General features: G+C 44.9%; 1 protein-coding gene across 1 annotated transcript in view; it reads left to right on the forward strand.

Moving 5' to 3' along the window:
- Positions 1-2,270: 2,270 nt before the first annotated feature.
- The window catches only part of GLRA1 (glycine receptor alpha 1), a 161,139-nt gene continuing 140,453 nt past the window's right edge, over positions 2,271-22,956 (forward strand). The window contains exon 1 of the mRNA XM_004696737.3: positions 2,271-2,605. Coding sequence (XP_004696794.2) covers positions 2,550-2,605 — 56 coding nt within the window. The 5' untranslated portion in view covers positions 2,271-2,549. The remainder of the gene's footprint in view (positions 2,606-22,956) is intronic.

The raw sequence follows: 22,956 nt of genomic DNA on the forward strand, positions 1-22,956 counted from the left end.
CTATAGGACAAAGTAGAACTGCCTCTGTGGGTTTCCAAGACTAACTCTTTACAGGAGTAGAAAGCCTCATATTTTTTTAAGAATGGCTGGTGGTTTCAAACCGATGATCTTGTGGCTCAGTCTAATGTGTAACCCCCTATACCACCAGGGCTCCTTCAAACACATCTACCCACCTCAAATCAATTTCAGGATCAGGAGGGGTACAAATCAATGTATATACACAAAAATACACATGCCAGCCTTGCTCAAGCATACTCACAAATGCACACACATACATGTACACAAACACAAAGCTGAAAGTAGTATTTACCTTAGTTGTGACAGTGAGAATTAATTGAGATTAATGATTTACACAATAGTGTCTGACACATAGAAGTATGTTCATAATTATACATATGCAGTACATGTATATGTAAATATCTCTGTGTTTGTGCCCCGCACAGGCCTTCAAAGTAAAACTCCTTTTAAAACCTTTTGGGAATTCTAAGCATCTCACAACTGGTCAGACATCTGGGAACAAACAAAAGAAGCAGTACTGTAGTGTGAGCTATTGTAGTGTGGGATATCCCTGCTGGAATGGAGCTGGTAGACAAGCTTTCCAGACTTCCTTACTTGGGAGAAAGTGGAGCAGTTAAAAAACTGTTGAGAGGATACCAGACACCAAACGTTCAAAAGGAGGGGCTCTTAAAGCTACCTATTAGTAGAGAGGGCTTTCCTCTCAGAGTAGCCTTGGAGGAAGAGCAGCCGGGATTCCAATCAACCAGGAAATCCTGCAGAGGCTACTAATCTACTAAGGGCCTTTAGCTAGGAAGAAATCTGATTAACTCCACTTTCCCAGCTGGACTCTGGTGGAATGTCAGACAGGTTCTCGGATGTTTCTGAGATGCATCTAAACTGGAAAAGCAGAGGGAGGAAGGGGGAAGGGAAAACAGGGAGTGAAATAAATGGTAAGGACCCGTGGGTCCTGCATAGACAACTTGGCTCTGTCATGAATTTGGAACAAATTGCCAGCTCTCTAAGGCTGTTTGTCCAGCTTATAAAACGCGAAAACCCTTAACTCCTGAGCAGGTAAAGGAGGCATATCTCCCTGATCTCCTTGAAGAGTTGCAGCCAAGGCTGTTTACTCTTGACCCTAGAATCTGGTCCACGAATTTTCTCCTATCACTGATGAATTTGCTGTTGTTGTTTTTTAAAACCTTTCTGTGCTTCCAGGACAAAATATTATAACCGAATACAGGTACAGGTATCGGGAGCTCAAAAGAAACTCGGATGTGATTCTACTCTCCTCTTTCAAGATGAGAAACTGCGCCAATAAGCATTTCTGAACTGGGACCCACAGTGCTTTATTCACATACAACTACATTCATTAAAAATCAAGGCAATATTTGGAGAGAGCTCGAGAAATTAACTCCATAACCGCCCACCCCACCGCCCACAAGCAGAGGAAGGGGCTTTGGATCTCACGCAGCACTCTAAGAGTTAAACTCGACACAATCTATCACGCGATTGGCCCAACACCGGGAGAAGATCAGGTTTTCGCAGCCCCGGGCCAATGAGCACTGCGAGTGGGAGGGTTTGAAGATATTAAGGAGTTTTCCCCCCTTTTTTTCTCTCTCTCCGCCCCCTCCCACCGGCCGTCGCCTCCCCAGCCACCCCCACCCGCCAGCCGCCGGTTTGTTAAATTAATGCAGTAAGAAAGTCTGAAGATCTGAAGGAGTCCTGGCCAGAGGAAGATGGGCGAGCTCAGAAAACTGAGATGCATCTGAATGAAGCCTTCGCTTCCTAAACCCCGCGGGGTCGCCATGCATCCAGGAAGCCCCTGAAACTTGCCGTGAGCTTTCTCATGCCTGCAGCCCCGAGCGATGGGACACCTTCCCTGCAGCGATCATAACTTATTCGGCGGGGACCAGAGAACAGAGATCGCAAGGCAACAGCAGACCAACACAGAGCAAAGGGAGCGAGATTCTGGGACTCGATTGCGATGCGCCAGCCTGGCACACTCCCCGGGATTTAACTGAAAGGAACGCCGTCAATCACTTTCCCCTCTCCGCTACCCCCTCAGGCCAGTCCTGGGGCGGAAAGCTTTGCTCTCTCTACCCAAGATGCTTGCCCAATCTAACGGTCTGATGCCAGAGCTCTGATCTCTGCCGATTTTTCCTTTTCTTTCTTTGTTTTCCCTCTTGCACGGAGCTGGCCGTTTAAACAGGAAAAACAAGGGTAAAAAAAGAAAATATACCCACCCCCAAACGTGCCTCCCAGCGCCGCAGGGAGCCAACAGACACGCTGGAGTTTAACCAACAGCAATACTCCGGGCGCTCCTGAAAAGCAGGGCCGGGCGCTCTCCGTGGTGCTGACACGCTTCGTGGCACCTAGAAGCCCCTTTGCTCCAATTTCCTTCGGGGCTCTTCCTCCGACGCCTCCGTTCCTCACCTCCCCATAACATCTGGATTATTTTGTTTTTTCAATTGCGCTCGCTGATTCTGTAAGTGCCAATTTGAAACCTTTTTGCCCCCGTAACTCGTGGACTACAAAGCACAAGGACCTGAAAAATGTACAGCTTCAATACTCTTCGACTGTACCTTTGGGAGACCATTGTATTCTTCAGGTATGCAATTTTCTACTGACCACCTCGCTCGGATGGAAATTGGGGGAAGGAGCCCGGAGGCTGACTCTGACCGTGGTCCCCTCATTTGGGGGGCGGAGGTGCTGTATACTGCTGCGTACGGGTCCTTCCATCCCCCGCTCCCCTCCCCACCCCCCACCCCGCCCGCAGGGTGTCTGGCTTGTGCGTGGAGGTCTGAGACAGTCGCTGCCCTGGCAGCTGTTTGCTTGTTTCTTGCTGTTTATTTGTTCTTCTGCCTGCTGCACCCCCATCACTGACCCCCGCTCCCCCAGTACGAATATTGAGTCACACTCGGCTGAGGACTTTAAGGGGAAGCTTTAGGAGTTACTCAGTTTAATTAGGACTGCATTCTCTCTAACCGCAGTGCCGAAAACCTCAGCTCTCCCGTCTGGGAGCCAAGCGACAACTAGCGGAGACGGAGAAGGTTGCACTCGAACTCACTGGACACAGAACATTTCATTTTCTCCCTTTTAGAAAATGATTGTTGTTTCCTTTTCTGCGGGTGGGAGCAAGGGAGCGCGATGAAGCGTAGAGCTTGGGAAAGAATCGTGTTGTGACATCACTTTGTAAAGCTCTGAATTGGGGTGCAGAGTAAATCCATTTATGAACAGATTTGGGGGAAACATTTCCCTTTTGAAACTTGGACTTGTCCTCTCCCCACTCTCCTTTCCAAACTACTTTGCTAACCCAACAACTGCAGATCCTAAACTTGATGGGCAAGTCTGGCTGGCTTTGTTTTTTAATGTATGTCTATCCCGGATGTGGTTAGCTGGGTTTCCCCATCCATTGTCTCACAGGTTAACATTCTCTGCCTACAGGCTTGCCCGTTCACATGCTAGCACAAGCAAAGAAAAGTGAAAAATCACCTCTTCAAGAAGCATTGAAATAGATAGCCCTTTTGTAAATGACTGCATCATGCCATCTTCAGAGACCGTTATGATAAATCTTATTTACATGAATTGAAAAAAATTATTCTTCTTCTGTGACCTGCAGGGATCATTAATCTTCTTCATTTTAGATGCCTGCCTCGCATGTTTTACCATGTCATTGGATTAACTGTCGATTGAATACCCCACTTCAGGTGCACATGTTTTAAAGAAGTGATCTTATGCTGTCCTCCCCATCATATGCCAACAAATAATTATTACAACAGTACATTATACCAAACTCTGCCTATGAATTAATTGTTCATTTAACTAATCCATTAGTTGGTTTGTTACATGAATGACAACCTACCCCAATTACAAAGTTGCATATGTGAGCCTGTCCTCATTCCTTTTTATGGGCATGAAGAAAAGACCCCTCACTTTGCTGAGACATTCAATGCTAAAGGTTCTAATCTCAGTTCAAATAATTATTTTGATAGGCCACAGTCATGTCTACAGCTCAGAAGGCAAATAGCCAGGGAGTAAGAATGAAAAAGTACAGCACATCAGGACTTGGCAAAAGGTAGTCACTTTGTGGAGGGAAGGGAGTGTACTCTTAACTTAAGATCAGATTCTTTATCCCTTGACTTATGTAGTAGAACAGCAAAATCTTGTGGAGGTGAGATACTTGATAAGATTTTTTATTTTCTGTTTGGTTTACCAGGGACAGAACTGAACCGGCAGATTAAAGACCAAATTAATAGGACCTAGCACATCAACACACACACACACACACACACACACACACCACTTTGTTTTCTTCCTGAACAGTTTGCAATGCTTCATTTTCCTCTCCCAGACATTACTTTTCAGAAAAGGAAGGCACAGTTTAACGATTTGCACTATAATCATTTTGCTAAGATTCTGAATCTACAGTGTTAATTCTTTAAGTAAAGTGATGGTGATCTATCAGGAAGCACCACTCAACACCTCCTTCCTCTACACGTGTTAAGGCATACATGAGTTACAGGGCATGTGAGGTATAATTCCCTGTCTTTAAACAAGAGTCATGGCCATGCAGAGCTGGAAAGGTGATGGTACCATCCCACTGCCAAAATGTAGGAATGGCTACTTTGTTTGAGGAGTAAGCATGAAATAACAAGAATAGGAATTGAATCTGGGAATATCTGCAGCAATTTTTGAGATGAGTGAAATTGACAGGTCCCAAGGAAGGAGGTCCACTGAGTAGGTTGTCTTTGTTCAGTTGGTATTTTCATGTATCACCCTTCTCATTGGTAAAATTTAAGGTTGAAATACGAAAGTATAAACATCCAGGGTTACGTTAGAATACATGTAGGGGAGAACGGAGATTGGTAGCTCCATGGCAGGTTCCATGTGAATAACGCTTTTTCATCCCGGGGACAGGCACCATGTTGGAATGAGCCAAGCCTATCATCTCAGGCACCCAGGTACTGCTTAGATTAAATGATGCCAGCTGCTCACCTTGTTGGGGAAGGCTGGGGGCTAGGAAAGAATAGGCTCTCAAGAACAGAAGGGATGCTGCATCAGCACATCACCAGAGAAATGGCAATAATGACAGCAAAACAGCCATCCAATTGAGTGAGGCAGACACCTCTTAAGGTACTGACACAGAGAACAAACTGGGGCCTAAAAGAGAGCTGAGGGGAGGAGTGATGTGGGGTCCGGGGAGACAGACAGCACTGCAGTGCTGATCCGCTCTGTCTATAAGTGAAATGAGGTGATTTGGCGGACGTTAGAAGACTGTGGTTCTAAAATTCTATGAGCAACATTCTAGAATTCAATAACCTAAATTTTGTCTCTGTCTTTTCAATTGCGGCTGGGACTTTATATCCAGGCTGGTCAAAAATAATAAGCAAAGATACATTTTGTGAGACAGAAGCACATCCCTTTGAAACCTCTTTTCAAGCCAAAAAGAATTTGGCTTTGATTTCACAAGACCTTTACGGAAGTTTGTGCCTGGGAAAGGCCCAGTAAAGCCCCCACTTCCCCTTACCTTTTTGAGTAACTCACACAAGCCTACGGTATATAGAAATATTTCCCAACCTCAGCATGAGTGACATCTTGTTCAGGATAATTCTTTCTGGTCCAGGGGACCTGTCCTGTGTCTTGTAGGATGTGTAGGAACAGCCCTACATTCTGCCCACCCCTCAAATCATGAATTACCAAAAACATCTCCAGACATTGCCAAATATCTCTGGGAGGCATAACTGCATTTGGTTGAGAATCAGCAGAATAAAACAGCCACATTTTTCATCAACTTCTCAGAAGTACTAATTATACTTAGGAGAGAAGTCTAATGTCCTTTTGTAAATACCCATGGAAAACCCTCCGGCTAAGCAAAGAGGGACAGAGCGTGTGCCAGCAAAGTGGAATAGGGCAGAGGAGACAAGCCTGGTCCAATCCATGAGTGGTTTACCACCAAGATGCTTGGCCTTTCTTGGGACACCGCTTCCCTCCCCTCTCCCCAATATAGGGTGCTTTACCCAGGGTTTTGAATATGGCACGCACTTTCTAAAAATGGTCACCAAGACCTTGGAGGGAAGATGTTGCTGTTCACACTAGGCTCCAAAGGGACGTTGCCAATATATTGTTGCACATTGCAATCCTGAAAAACTGCCCCTTTGAAAGTGAAATCAGCCTCCCCTTAAGGGTGCCATGAGCTTCCCAGTCTCCAAGCTTGGCAAGAGAGGCAAGTAGCCACACTGGTCTTTCCCACCTGCCCCCAGTCTTACTCACTGCAGCTGAGGGACTGTGGAAAGTGACTGGGGGCATCAGAAATGAGCGGGGGTGGGGCGTAGGTTGCGGGGAAGGCATTCTCCTAAGGACAGAAACCCCACTGGGTAAGTTTGGCTTCAAAATCAAGACAACACATATGTGCTTGACACAATGGATGGATGTATGGATTGTGATAAGAATTGTATGAGGCCCCAATATATATATTTTTAAATCAAGACAACAACCCATCTATGCACTTTCTGGGTTTAGGAAAGATGAGCGAAAGAAAACATCATGGTCCTGTTCCCAAGGGACAGCCTGGACCAGGACCCTGAGCTAGAGGGGGAGGTTCTAAGTAGGCAGATAACTTCTGCATAGTTGTAAATCCAGTAATGACCTAGAAAGGCATATACAGGGGTTTTCGGAGAGCTCTTTATGAAAGAGGTTGCAACCATGCAGTGCAGTGGGAAGAGCAGTTGGACTATGATTTGAGAGCCCCACGCTGCTCCCTGCCTGCATCTTGACCTTGACAAGTCTCTTCCCCTCCAGGGACTCAGTTTTCTCGCCCGTGAACTCAAAACTACTGAATGAGACACCTTTCAGTTTCTTCCAGTCTCTTTCTCTAAGACAGGGGCCATCACCGCAAAGATTGAGGGTGCATTGCTTCAGTGGTGACGTTGCCTTCGTTTCTTCACCAGGCACTTACTTATTTACCATGGGCTCTTGTGCCCAGTGGAACGTCAGGCACTTTGCAGGGGAAACAGAGGTGGCAGATTCCCCAGTCTCTGCCTTTGCAAAAGAGGGGAGACCCTGCCCTTTTCAAAGGTACAATTTAAGCCTTCCGTCATCTGAGGGCCCCACAGAGCTCCCCTCCAGGCAGTCTGTGCGCGCATCCTGCGACAGCATCACATTTATGTGGGCGTCATTGACTTTATTTCCTTCATCAGCTGGCAGAAGCCAGAATGATTTTCAAGATGGATGGCACTGTCTCCCCGTCTGGCCGTCTTGACGCTATTCGGCAGGTTTTGAAGCATGCTTTAGGCAGAACAGCCGTGGCCCCAAAGGCAGGAGACTTGGGATCTAGAATTCGCTGGCGCGACCTTGAGTGGGCTTGCATTCAGTTTTCCCAGCTGTAATCGAAATGATGCGACAAATCACTCTTTCAAATCTTTGTTTGCGCTGTGCCAGGCCAGGCTTACCTTCCCCCACTCCCTCCACTGCACCATTAGTGCGACAGCTATTGCAGCATATTTTAATTATTACAAGAAACCGCAACACCAAATCTATTCTTCACTCAAGGGAGACTTACCTCAACTGGAACACAGTCAATAGAAAGATTGCATAAACATGTGAGCCCCTCCATGAAAGGCTTAGTGTGGTAAACACAAACAAACAAACAAACAAACATGGTAGCTGACCACTATCCTCGCAGATCTGCAGAGTGGCAGACAAAAGAGAGATCAAATGTTTCCATATGTTTATCCATGATTCATTTGGGGTTTTCTTCTCCCTCCAAATCTTTATTTCCTCCATCATTCTTAATCTAAGGCATTGCATAATGGCCAGCAACCCTGAGCATCGTAGAATGACCAATGTCACCATATTGAGTTGATCTAAGAAAAAAACAAAAGTTTTTACATAAGGCTGTTTATTATGTCCATAGGGCCTCATCAGAGGTAAATGCACAATTTGTTAGTGTTTTTGAAATGTGTAAAATGAATTCGAAGACCTCATTATTATTTCATGAACCCCTTACGTATCCAGGGACCCCATATTGGGAAACATTAGATTGGATTTATTGTATCGTTCCAAGAGAAGAATTAGAGTGGGCTGATCTGTTTGTTTGTTTTTTAAGGAAAAATGCAAACACTTGCTCAATATCATTCAGAACGGTTAGCAGCTTTGTAAAATGGTGCAATGGGCAGTCTCAGAGGTAGTGAGGCTTCCAGTCAGTTGGAGGTATGCTAGCAGAAGCGGACAAGCTGCTTCCCGGGAAGGATGTAGGAGAAACTCAACCATCTTTTGTGGGATGAGGCCAGTAATCAGCAGCGGAAGAGTAGATGAATTGCCAGTCAGACACAAATCTTCCTGATCCTTATGTTTCCTTCTTTCCTAATTCCCAAATGACCTTCTGATCTTTGTAGTTCTCTGAATCATGCCACAAAACCACACTCAGTAGGCCCTTGTCTTTCCTTAAATCCGATTGGATAATGAATAAATTGGGAAGTGAACACACACACACACACAAATACAACAAAGGATCATTCAAAGGAAATCACCTGGGTTATATAAAAGCCTGCTGTGAAGAAACAAAGACCTTAGAATAAGACAATGTCAGAGCCAGAAAGCCCTACCAGAAAATAAACAGAACCACGGACAATGCCACAGGCGTGGAAGGTGCTTACAGGAGAGAGAGCCTAAGAGAGATGGCATACCTCTCTGGAAGACCTCTCGGCCTGAACTCTGGCTCTATCCCCTGGACCAGCTCTGGTTTAAGCTTGACACACAACTGCAAACACCATAGGGCCAGCCAGCAAATTCATTCAGAGCTCACTTTAGAAGGGAACAATGCCCGGAGGTGCTGGGAGAGGGGTTTATCCCCCACAGAGCCTATGCTTTGTAATGCAAGTCCTTGTGAGGGGTGCCAGACCCAAGAGCCTTTGAAACTCCTGATAAAGGATCCCTTTGTGGCTTTCTGAAGTTGATATTGTCTGAGTTTCCCAAGGCTAATTCAGTGCAATTAGATTACCACTCTCTGCCTTTGAATCTGGCTGTTTTTCAGTGTGGGGAGCTAAATGAGTTTACCATCTTAACAGGGAGCTGCCGACAGTCATTAATCCTAGCTGTGAAATGGGCAGCAGCTCCTGGGCAGCGAGCTCTCTGACACTGGGCAACACATGGGCACCTGCTCCCTTCCCCAGATCCACTTACTCCCCAGGCAATCACAGTTTCCTTCACAATCATTGTCTTAGCACAGGAAGCCCCCTCCTTTTCCCTCCCACCCCCACCCGCACCCCAAGAATAGTGGATTCCAAGTCATGGTGAATCACGTGTGTCAGAGTAAAACTGCACTCCAAAGAGTTTTCACCAGCTTGTTTTACAAAAAAAAAAAAAAAGAAGAAGAAGAAAGAAATATTGTCACGGAGTAAATTCCAATTCTTGGTAATGTCCTATGCCACCAAGCATGCCAGAAATCCCTTTCACCCACTGCCAATTGAGTTGATTCTGAACCTACAGGACAGAGTAGAACTACATTTTTACCAAAAAAAAAAACCAACAAGAAAACTCACTCCTCCCATACAGTCAATTCCAACTCATAGCAACCCAATATGGCAGGTAGTACTGCCCATTATTTCCAAGGCTGTAGATCTTTGCAAATGTAGAAAGTAGGCTCTTTCTCCCACAGAGTGGTTAGTGTGTTCAAACGACTGACCTTGCGTGCGGTTATACAAACAGATTTTCCTGTTTCGGTTAGCAGCCCAATGCTTAATTCACTTGGCTATCAGGGTTCCTGACATGTTCCTTACCCAAAACACACTGAGTCAACTAAGACTCATCGTGACTGTATATAACATTTCCAAGAGTGTCACTCTTTAGATGGTCTTGAGAGCTGTCTTGTCTTTCTCTTGCACTGTGCTGGTGGAACCAGTGTCCCTGCTTTTGACAAACCAGTGCCTCACCAGCAGCTCTCCAACCAAGCTGTGAAAGACTTGTCAAAAAACACTGGATCAAAAACTTTGCCAGAACATATCAGGATAATACCCTAGAAAACTGTATTTTTTTCAAGATTCTCTAAATCAGGTGCTTTAGAACTTAAATGTGTATATGAATTACCTGAGAATCTAATGAAAGCATAGGGTTTGACTCAAGAGGTCTGAGGTGGGCTTGGGAGTCTGCATTTCTAACAGCTCCCACCTGATGCTCTAAATTATTCTGGTTGGAGACCCCTGACTGAGAACAACCCACCTATTCTACAGATGAGGGGAGAGAGGCCCTGAGAGTGCAAATGACTTCCTCAAGGGGGTACAGTGTGTGGTAGGACTCCCAAAGCTGGAGACAGTCGTACACAGACCCCAGACTTACACCCTTCCTCAAAAGTCCGTATACCTTGGGCTTGACCCTGGCACTTTCCTCCATCAATCCTCTCCCACACAGTCCATCCTCACAGACATAAACACGCACACTTCCAGCTTCCTCAAGGAGCTGTCCCCACCCCTGAACTGTGGCCGGGAGCCTGAAACGCACCCAAAGCTCTTGTTCACCAGCGTGGATTATCCACCTTGTGACATTAGATTTACGGAAAGGGCAACTGAACAAGGGCTGTGAACCATAGCCCTAGAGGGCCCCAGGACGTAGTGATGAGACTGTGTGTGAGTGGCATAGCCCGGAAGATGAATGAAGATGGCTAGAAGGACGGACTCTGTAGCATCTTACTGCACTGTTGTTGGCACTGACCAGTCTCCTTGTGCCTGTTGGACTCGGTCTTGCTTCACTCAAGACTTACATAGGACTTTCAGACACCCTGAGCCCGCCTTCGGGGCTATGTCCTTCCTTCTCCACCACGGTGGCCTACCAGTCTTTCCGCAGAGTACATTAGTCTCTTAACTATCAAACAGTGACTGCTCTGATGGTCAGCCTGTCGCAAGCTGCAGGTCTCTTGCACTGTGCTCCTCAGACTGCGGCATGACCACGCAGCTGCTGCCAGCAGAATGGCAGCACTCCCTCATCAGACGCACTTCACAGTGGACAAGAAGGGTTTCTCAGCCACCCTTTCCATTCGGGCCTCTCAATCGTCTTAAAAAACGGATGCGCAACAGTGGTTGCTATCCCCATTTAAGAGCTGAGGAAATTGAGGCTCCCGGACAACATCTGACTTGCCTGAGCTCACACTGTTCATCTCAGGGCAAAGCCACGGGTCACCACGGGTCTCCTGACACCCAGCTCCCAGCGTTCAGTCATGGATCCTCATGCTGCGGGCCCTGTGAGCCAGTGCAGACTTGGGGAAGCCCTTAACCTCTGCTCGAGGGACACAGATGAGGCAAGGAGAGAACGGTTGGACATTTCCTGCCGGTTGGACAGTCATATTCCTGGCCGGGTAGACATTCCATTTTCTGCATAGACACTCTGTTCTTGGTCATTTCTAACCACTGCCGATTCCCACGAGTCGAAGCAGCACGGTGCTCCATGAGGTTTTCAAAGGCGAGTTTTTCCGGAGTTGCTCACTAGACCTTTCTGGATGAAGCAAGAATTTCTATCCTTTCTGTTGGTAGCCAAGGGCATTAACCAGCTGGACCACCCAAGGACTGCTGAGCTTTTTCAATTGTGCCATATGTGCATATATCCTCTTTTTTTCTTTTTTAAATCATTTTATTGGGGGCTCGTACAACTCTTATCACAAGCCATCCATCCATCCCTTGTGTCAAGCACGTTTGTACATTTGTTGCCCTCATCATTCTCAAAACATTTGCTTTCTACTTGAGCCCTTGGTATCAGCTCCTCATTTTTCCCCTGCCTCCCCACCCTGCTTCCCTCACGAACCCTTGATAATTTATAAATTTTTATTATTTTGTCATGTCTTACACTGACCAATGTCTCCCTTCACCCACTTTTCTGTTGTTAGTCTTCCAGGGAGGGAGTTATATGTAGATCCTTGTGATCGGTTCTCATCATATGTCCTCTTTTAAAGAAAATATTAGAGACCTAAGCTTAAAATCTCCTCTGATAACTCCCTCAAATGGGGGGTCCCTCCCCACTATTACTGGTCTAAGGGAATCCCTTCTTGATCATTTTATACTCTCCCCCAACAAACACATGAGTTGGAATCAACTTGATCCCACACAACAATATATATTTACATATGAAATCATATATATATGCACATAAAAACAAACACATACTATTGATTCATGGAATCACATTTCCCATCTAACTTGAAATTTTGTTTCATGCACATATCAACACTTTTTGAAAACCTTCCTATTGAGGAAAGCTCCACCTTCTTGTGAGCACTACAAGGTGTTTGTTGCTGTTGTTTTAATCTTTTTATTGAGGTCTTTTATGGTTCTTATAATAGTCCATACATCTGCAAGCTTTTATAGTCTAGATGCACCATTGTGTTCTACACTTCTCCCTACTGGTGGGCATTTATACTTCTTCCTGAGTTTTCCACTGCAATCAGTGTTGCCCTGGCCACAGGGTGCCTTCATCTTTGTGAGCTAGCACCATCTCTCCAGAGCACAGCAAGAGACAGAGGTGCTCAGGGAAGGGCCTGTGTACCTTTTATGTTACCAGATACTGCAAGCAGATAGTCCTTCCTTCCTGAATCTTCCTTCCTGCCCACCTCATAATGCTCCATCTCAGCCTGACTGCCAAAACTCGCTGATAATAAGTGCTAGCCTGTACTGAGTACTTACTTGCTAATCTTGGCAAAAATCAAATGGAGGTCTAAAGAGGGTATGTGATTTGCCCAAGGTTAGATCGTCAGTAGGAGCCTGGTGGCACTATGCCGTAAGGGTTGGGATGCTAACCGCAAGGTTGGTGGTTCAAACAGACTAGTCACTCTGAGGGAGAATGATGAGGCTGTCTGCTCCAATAAAGATGAACAGCTTCAGAAAATCTATCAAGGTTAAGCCGATGCATCAGTTCTACTCTGTCTTAAAGGATCACTCACTATGAGTCAGAACTAACGTGGCAGAAGAGGGATGAGGGGTTGGGAGGCTGGGGTGGGGGTTCTTTGCTTTGGTTTAGACCTCAGTAGACCTTGGATCCAAACACAGGTCTGACTCCAGAAATGCTTTTTTGATGGTTACACACCACCCATTCTGACTCCAAGAAGGAGCAGGGGGGCCAAAGAAGGAGACTGACCTAGATGAGAGAGGTGGAAATAAAGAAGAGATGAGTTTACCTCTGCAGACAAGCTTGGACTGACCTCTCAGTTCTAGATAAGCTGAAAGATAGCATACACTTATAAGTAGGTGTGAGTTTTTCATCTCCCCAGCCTTGGCATAGGTGGGAACTTGCAATAACTTCCACCCCTATTGGGAAAGCAGATGGTTTGAGCCCTAAGGGTAAAACTGCATATATTGCTGCCAATCATCCCTCTTCTCTGTCCCACCTTCTTTGTGACCAAAGTGGCTCATTTGGAATAGCTGTCTAGGATCAGGGGACAAAGTTTTAGGCTGAGTCTGAAGGTCAGAAAGAAGGCCCACACGGTCCCTTGAGCTCAGGCTGAGGACCATGCAGCCTCCCACTCCGCCTCTCAACTGTGCAGGACTGTGTCTCCCCGCATGGAGTCAGCAGAGACCCGCCAGCTCCCCTAATTAGGTAGTTACGAAGCACTGTCCACAGTCGCCAGGGTTGGCATCTCGCCACGGGTCCTGGGGTTGCCACTCGAAAAGCGCAGGCCTGAAGGGCTTCTCAGAACATTTTGAGGGCCAGGAAACCACACGCAAGCCATACCAGAAAGGAAAGGCAGCAAGGATGTGGCCAGCCCTCCTTTGTCACCAGATGTGGCCTGTGGGAAGCCCAAAGAGCACTGCCTTCGTGATGTCATAGACTTCTCTGGATGCCTCTGGCTAGCAAAAGAAAAAAATGCAGAAGAAATAGTTTCTTAATGTCAACTTTTGAGATAGGCTTGCTGGGTTTGTGGTGGTTATTTTGCTTCAGATTGCTGGTGCTATTGCGGGCTGGAATAGTTGTTATTCAATTGGCCCCTAACTCATGGCAACCCCATGCACAATGGGATGAAATGATACTCAGTCCTGTGTCATCCCCAGGATGGGTAGCAAATTGTTGTGATCAATGGCATTTCTGTTGACTGGTTTTCAGAAACACCATGCATCATCAGATAGTTCTTTCTAGCCCATCTTAGTCTGGAAATTCCACTGAAACCTGGAGCAACACGCACAGCAACACACAAGCCTCCATTGAGAGGTGAGCGGGACATGAAGTGCTTTGACTGGGAATCCAGCTCTCCTACATGTACTGTGGAAATTCTACCACTGAGCCAGTTCTGCACTAGTGTGCCCCCTTTTTGACACTGTAAACATTATATATGTTTGCTGCAAAACATTTAAACAGCCTATAAAGAGATACGATGTTTAAAACTAAAATACAGAAATCTCACTCTGGGTAACTCATATAACAACTTGATGTTCCACCTGCCAATGATTTGAATACCACAACGATAACATAAACATGAATGTGTACTACATGCCTAGCCCTTTTCTACAATGTGCATAATATTAACTCATTTAAATAGCAGAACAATTCTATAAAGTACATCCTACTATTGACCTTGCAGGGGCCCTGGTAGTGCAGTGGGCTCCACATTGGACTGCTAACTCCAAAGGCAGCAATTTGAACCCACCAGCCTCCCCATGGGAGGAAGATCGGGCTTTCTGCTCCCAGAAAGATGTACAGCTTTGAAAACCCACAAGGGCAGGTCTTCCCTGTCCTGTAGGGTGGCTGTGTGTCAGAAATGACTATGACGGTGGGTGGGGCCATTGATCTTATATTTTACATGAGGAAACTAGGTTGGACCTCTCCCCCCCTACCTGCCCCCCTGGGGGGGAGGTTCTGATGCTTTCCATCTGTACAGCAACAGACTGCCTCACTTTTCTCCTGAGGAGCAGCTGGTAGAATCAAACTGCCAATCTTTCCATTAGCAGCTCAGCACTTGACCTACTTGCCACCAGGGTTCGACTGTCCCCTATCCCTCTGTAAATCTGGACAAATCCTCTCTCCTTTCTCCCCCGAAAGGCACACCAACCAGCTCTTAGTTCAAGCCAGTCTGATTTTGAATCCTGCCTCAGCCATATCCTTCCTGAACTCCTTGTGGAGTCTAGCATTTAATCATTTACCAGTAGATAGAATGAAGCCAGAATCCAAGTATTTTCCCTGACACAAGCTCTTAAAAGTGGTAATTCCCTCTCTACCTTCCTAAAATCCTACCTAGGCTTCAAGACCCATCAGTATGGTCACTTCTCCGGAAGCATCCCCTGGATTGCCACCACCCCTCCTCCCAGAACTCGCCTTACTAAATGCCCTGAGCCAAGGCTTCACCCCTAGTCCTTGGTGGCCTCCCAAGTCTTCCACACACAGGAGGATACTTCCAATTGTCCTTCGGGGTTGTAAGCCCCTCAAAGCCTAGGCACCTCATCACTTTCTTGGTGCATCTGACAGCCCAACAAGAAAATAAGAACACGTCCCCTGGCACTTCCTGGAGCTCCCAACTTGTCCCACTTCCTCTCACAGACAGTGTCATCCCAGTAGTCCACGTCATATATCAGACACTCGCTCAGTGTTTGCTGCAATGAATCACGTTGTCCCCAGGTGCCAGATCCCATCCTCCTCTTTCTCATTGGCATCATAGAAGCCCGGGACCTGGAGGCTTCCAGCAGCCAACCGCAAGGCACTGCTGTGTCTCATCACAATCTCTTCTTACTGCAAGAAGTGACTCACGATGAGACTGTGCACTCGCTAGGGCAACTTGGCCCTGGCTCTGTGGCTGTTGCAATGAGCTCTTGCTGTCCAGCAGAGCTCATCCAAATGCTGTGCCTCTTCAAACATCCAGGCCACTGCAGATAAGACTGCCTCCCCACCATGGTCCAGGCTTGCAGAGAGGCCCCTTCCACTGGAGGAGGCACTCCTCCAGGTGGTTTTAATTGCCCAGAAGTTACAGCACTCAGTGGAATATAGCTTTTTAGATATGACCTAAAACATGCAATAGAAAAGAAAATCTTTTCACAGGAGTCGAAAAGGTGATCACGCCTTGGAATAGAAAAAAGCTGCCAGTTGGGGTTTGAGTTGTATCTCACTGAAAATATGTGCAGAAACCCTAGCCCCTCCCTATACCTGTGGATGTGAGCCCATTTAGGAATAGAGTTTTCTTGGTTAGGCTAATGAGGCCATATCAGTGTCCTAAACCTAATCACACTTGAGCCCTATAAAGGGCGTCATAAATAGGGGGAGAAGACAACTCCATGAAGATGCGGAGGCAAGTGAATCTTCCAGCTCAGAAAATCCTAGGATTTCCGGCTACTGAAAGCTACATAGATCAAAATGGATCTCCCCTACAGCCACATGCTGAATCCAGGCTTCTAGCCTCCCGAACTATGATAAAATGAGTGTCTATTCTTTGCAGCCACTCACTTCAGGTGTGTCCCTTATAGCAACACATCAAAACCAAGGCACCGTGCATGCTGGAAAAGGTGACATGACTCTGAGAGGGGGGAGGGGGTCAGTAATTCTCCATGATGCCTCAAAATTGAGCAAGATTAGAGTAAGATTTTCCTCTGTTATTAACTCTGATGTGGTTTTGTAACAAAGCCTCAGTTTTTCCATCCCTAAAATGGGACTTTAGCAGTCCTTGGTACTTTTTCAGCACCACATCCAAGTGCATTGATTCTTCTTTGGTCTTCAATATTCAATATACAACTTTCTTTTTTTTTCCTCTGAAGAATTTATTGCAAACTGTCATAGGCCACAAGGAAAATAAAAAGGGCTATGTACAGCCTTACAGGAAACAGGAAGAGAGCTGAGGAGGACTCATCTTGGTCAATATACAACTTTCACATGCATACGAAGCGTTGGAGAATACCATGGCTTGGGCACACCTTAGTCTTCAAAGCAACAACCTCAAATTCCTAAAAGAACAAACCAACCTGTCTTAGAAGAAATATGGCCAGAGTGCTCCTTAGAGGCAAGAAAAGTAAGTCATCTTACACACTTTGGACGTGTTGCCAGGACAGACCGATCTCTGGAGAAGCACACGGTGGTATGTAAACAGAAGGGCAGCAGACAAGAGGAAGGCCTTCAATGAAATGGATTGACACAGTGGCTGCAACAATGGGCCCAGGCATTGGAAAGGTGGGGCAAGTCCAGGCAGGGTTTCAGTCTGTGGTGCATGGGGTCAGTATAGGTCAGAACCAACTCAATAACAACAAAATGTGCAACAGTATGGGGCCTTCCACCTGTCAGTGCATAATTCTTCAATTATGTTGGCTCTAAAAGACCCCACAGTTGAGAGCACTACTCAACTGTGATGTGAGTAGGTGTGACACTATCATTTGCTAGATGTATGGCCTTGGGGAAACAATTTCTTTTTTAGGTTTTTTTTAAGTCTGTGTTCCTCATCTATAAAATGGCAATGAGATGTATCTCTCCCTGGCAAATCATCATAAGTACTAGAGGACAGAATAACGCTGGATGTGGCATTTAGCAGTTGAACAAAGCAGGGCTACCATTCCTGCTATTGTGATCATGGGGTACGGGCAAAGTGGTCTAAGAGCATGAAGAAGAGGCTGGCGAAGTCATCTGGACATGAGGCCAACGTACAACGTTGGAGACAATTTCATAGGAGCTCAGGTACTTAAACCGGGTCGTAAAGAATGACTAAGTTACTGCTGGACAGAAGGTCAAGGAAGAGCGTTAGAGGTCGATGGAAATGGCTTGCGGAGTAGGAAGCTAGATAATGGCAATGGCTCAAGGGCACTAATTGGACCAGCGATCTAGACAGTCAACGGCTCAGGTCACCCTTTTTCCTCCTAATGGAAGCCCAGCTAAGAATGGATACTTTTTTCATTATCCGAATAATAGTACGGTCCTACTATAAGTCACCACCAAAATGTGTTCAGTTGTTGTACTAAAATGGCTTATGTGTTGCTATGATACTAGAAACTACACCACTGGTATTTCAAATACTAGCAAAGTCACTCCTGGTTAACAGAGATCAGTGGAGTATCCAGGCTGAGATCAACCAAAAACCAAACACACTGTCATCGAGTTGGTTCCAATTCATTGCGGCCTTATAGGATAGGTTAGAACTGCTCCGGTGAGGAACGGAAGTTTTAACCCTTCAAAGGAATAGAGAGGCCCATCTTTCTCCCACAGAGAACTGTTCTCCTTGTGGATCGCCACCCAAAATGTAACCACAATACCACCAGGGCTCCAGACTAAGATAGACTAGGAATAAAGGTCTAGTGACTGATAACCAAAAATTATCCAGTGAAAACGCTATGGATCGCAATAGAACGCTCTCCTCTCCAAAGCTAAAAGATGAACCCCCTTGGTTGGCAAGCACTCTAAAAACTTGTTGTTGTTAGGTGCAATTGAGTCATAGTGATCCTATGCACAGAACGAACAAAATACTGCCTAGTCCTGCGCCATCCTTACAACTATTACTATGCTTGACTCATTGTATCAATCCATCTCCTTGAGTGCCTTCCTCTTTTTCACTGCCCCTGGACCGAGCATGACATTGTTCTCTAGGGACTGGTCTCTCCTGACACTTCCAAAACCTGTAAGATCAAGTCTTTTCGTCCTTGCCTGCAAGGAGTCTTCTGGCCGTACTTCTCCCAAAGCAGATCGGTTTGTCCTTTCAGCAGTCCATGGTCCTTTCAATGTTCTTTCCAACAGAATTCAAATGTATCTATTCTCCTTGAGTCTTCCTTATTTAGGGATTCAATGTCCAACTTTCACATGCATATGAAACAATTACAAATACGATGGCACTTAGGTCAGACATGGCTTAGTCCTCAAAATAATATCCTGCTCTTCAATAATCTAAAGAAGTCCCATACAGCAGATTTACTTAAGTCAAAGCATCTTTATCACTTAACTGTTGCTTCTAGAATCATTGATTATGGAACCAAGCATGAGCAAATCCTTGACAGCTCCAACGTTTTCTACATTTTTCATGATATTCCCTCTTGGTCCAGTTGTAGAATTTCAGTCTTCTTCACACTGAGTTGGAGTTCACACTGAAGGCTGCAATCCTTGATCTTCATCAGCAAGTGCTTCAAGTCCTCCTCACTTTCAGCTAGCAAAGTTGTGTCATCTGCATATCACAGGCTATTAATGAGCCCTCCGCCAATTCCAATGCCATGTCTTCTTCATATAATCCAGCCTCTTTGATGGTAATTTGCTCCGCATACAGATTAAGTATGGTGAGAGGATACAACGTTGATGCACACCTTTCCTGTTTTTTAAACCATGCAGTATGCCCTTGTCTGTTCTCACATAGTGGCTACAAACCTGGGCTTGAGCATACGAATGATCATGAAGATGACGCATGACCCAGTAATGTTTCATTTTGTTATGCTGGGGTCACTATGACTTGGCAGCAATTAAACACAGCAACACGATTGTTCTAAGTCCTGGGGTTAGATACATTGACAACCAGAGCAGACACTGCCCCTACTGTTAGGTAGCTTAACTACTAGAGGGAATACACACAAATGAGCAAATTGGGAAACTGTACCGTGTCGGTTGTATAGAAGGCAAATGTGCTAAACCTAATACAGCTGAGACAGGACAGAAAACCAGGGCACATGTGAAGTGAGCTAATGGACACAGGTTCATGTGCCATTATCTCATTTGTGTCTGAACTCATAGGGAGATAGGCAGGTTGGAGAGGACTGTTCTTTTTACAGATGAAGAAGCTGAAGCCCCAGGAGAAGGAATGATTCCTCCAAAGTCACACAGCCAGCAAGTGCCAAAGGCAGGTGACCTCATTCCAAGCAGAAAAGTGAAAAAATGTCCAAGATGAATGATTAAATGAGGAAGGGGGGCAAAGGGGAAGCAAGGAGCAAGGCAGTATATATGGTGAGACTCATTTTTACTTTTTTAAATGTATTAATGTTCTCATACGGGGGGGAAAAAGTCTAGAGAAATGGACCCAAAACTGTTTATAGTTGTTATTATCTCTTGAGAATGAGACTATGGGGGACTTTTATTTTCTGCATTAAATATTTCTGTAATGCTTGGATGTTTTACAGCAGCATATATTACTTTTGAAAGCTGAAAAACATATTTTTTAAAACAAGAATGTCAGAAAGAATGGGTTCACAGCCAGATGAGCAAACTAGTTTATTCAAAGACAACCTGCACCAGGTAGCAGAAAAGGAATTTGGAGAGATCTGAACCAGTGCCAAGTTGATTGCATTTTCTCCAAGCCCAAATGAACCTAGTTGCTAAGGTGTATTGGGGAGACTTTTCTGAACAAAATGGAAGTTCATTTTCCCACTGAGGTCATTGAGCTGGAAATAAAATGTCACTGGAAAATGGAAAGCCGAGTTATATTACAGACTTGGGTTCTTAGAACAAAGTGATGAATGGAGCATGTCCTTATCAGGGTAACTGGAACCCTACCAATTCCATGTGAAATTTCTTATAATTCTCCTGGTCATCAAATCCAAAAAGTTGGAGATGGAAAGAATGACCTGACCCAACCCTTTCAGTTCCAGGATGTGAGACCAGAGGGAAGCATCAACAGTAAATTAATGCCCAGACAAGAACCGAGGACTTCAAATATCTTATCACCATGACAACGTTCCCTAAAATCTAATGAGTGTTGCACAGCCAACGTGCAAGATGAACTTCTGTATCATCGGGCAATTTTTTTAAGTTCTTATAAATTTTATTTTAGTAGGTATCAGAACTTACCAATTCCATTAATAATATTGATAATGTTTATTTTAAGATAAATAGCCATTTAAAAGTAGATTAACTAATAGCATATTAATTGGGGAAAGCTCACGGTATGGTGGGCAACTCAACTCAGTGCCATCGCGTTGATTCTGATTCATTATGACCCTACTGGACAGGGCGAACTACCCTTTAGGTTTCCAAGACTGTATTCTTTATGGGAGTAGAAGTCTCATCTTTCTCAGACTGAGTGTCTGGTGGTTTGAACTGCTGACCGTGCAGTTAGCAGCCTAATACAAAGCCCACTGTAACACCAGGCTCCTCCAAGATGAACTGTCACCGTAGCTGTAACAATGGGCTCAAACATAGCAATGATTGTAGGATGGTGCAGGACCAGGCAGTGTTCCATTTTAGTATATGTAAGGTTACTATGAGTCCGAATCAACTTGACTGGATCTGAGAACCACAAGAACCTCAATCATAGGCACATTGAGTAGGAACGATGCTATAGGGTTGCTATGAGAAAGAATCTACTTGTTGGCAATGGGTTATATAGAGGGTACACCCCTCCCCCCAAGAAAATGGAATTTTCAAAACAATGTATTTTTTTTTTTTTTTTACAAAACAACCTTATCACCTTCAAAGTATGCTCCAATACACTTAATACATTTGTCAAATCTGAAATTCTATTCTTGGAAACCTTTTTCAAACTCATCAGTGTGGATGACTGACAGCACCTCACTCATTTTTTTCTTCACCTCTTCTATTTCATCAAATTGCTGTCTTTTCATGTCCCTCTGCTTTTGTGGAAACAAAAAGAAGTCACATGAAGTAAGGTCAGGTGAGTCAGGTATGTGGGGCAAGAGAGGCATGCTGTTTTTTGCCAAAGATTAGCACACTGAGATGGCTACATGAGCAGGTACATTATTATCTTGGCAAAACCAGTCCCCTGTCTGCCACAAATCAGGCCTTTTTTGTTACATGCACACTGTTACACAATATTTTCAGAACCTCTAAATAGAAAGCTTGATCAACAGTCTGACCTGGTGGAATGAACTCCAAATGCACTACATACAAGTAGACATTTTTGTCTGTTCTGGAAGTTGACAGGCATCCAGGACGAGGTTTGTCATCAATCAACATTTCGTCTTTTTTTTCAACAAGAAAATCACTTATACACTTGAGCTTTTCCCATAGCTCTATCCTTGTAAGCTGTGTTCAGCATTACAACAGTTTTGGCGGCATTTGTCCCTGACCGGGAAACAAATTTCACAGCTGCATATTGTTCTCTTAAATCAGCCATCACAAAAAATGAGATTTGAGCAAAACTGCTTTTACAAAAAAGTTCACTGTAACCAGAGAGACCCTTCCCAGGTGATGGCACTGGATGCACTAAGTCAGACAAAGTTGCTAAATGCTCACTCACCTAACAGAGGAAATGCATACTATAAAAACTCTGCTCTGCCCAGTGCAATTCTGGGTTTTGGGGGGTGTACTCCCTTATATGCTAGGATAAGCACTAGTGGTTCCATGGTAGAATTTTCACCTTCAATGCAAGATACCTGGTTTTGATTTTCTAATGAATATACCTCATCTATAGCCACCACATATCTGTCAGCAAAGAATTGTGTGTTGTTATAATGCTGAACAGGTTTCTATGGAATATCCTGGCAAAGATAGGCTAGGAAGAAAGATGTGGTAATCAATTCTGAAATTCAGCCAGTGAAAACCCTGTGCATCACAAAAGTTCATTCTACAACTGATCATAAGGATGTCACAGGCCCAAGCAGTACTTCATTTCACTGTGCATGGGTGACCATGAATTGGAATCAACTCAAAAACAGCTAATAATAAAAGCATATGCCAGGCACTATTCTAATTATGTACATTGATTCATTGAATCTTCCTAATAGTACTATGAAGTAATGCTGTTATCATGCTTATTTTACAGTTAAGAAAGCAAAGGCAGTAAAGGGGGGCTGCAAATAGGTGGGGAGTAGATAATCTCTGAGGAATAGAATTGAAAGACTTCAAATCACAGCCATTTCAAATGGGGAATGTTAAAAGTGGCCAAAATTTGATAATACACTTCCCTCAGTCCTACCAACCTAAAATCCTGATTTCCTTCCTATCTATCACCATGGGATTTATGAAGAGACAAAGAAATTGAGAAAGAATATTGGGAAAGAAATAAGAAATGGAAAGACAAGGTAGGGGATGGGGAAGTTATTTTAAAAAAGGAGAACAGTTGAGTTCAGTCAAGGACACACTGAACTCGCTGTA

Source organism: Echinops telfairi, unplaced genomic scaffold (genome assembly GCF_000313985.2).
Source record: "Echinops telfairi isolate 266 unplaced genomic scaffold, ASM31398v2 ScPeMD7_7469;HRSCAF=8507_0, whole genome shotgun sequence".
Classification (NCBI taxonomy): domain Eukaryota; kingdom Metazoa; phylum Chordata; class Mammalia; order Afrosoricida; family Tenrecidae; genus Echinops; species Echinops telfairi.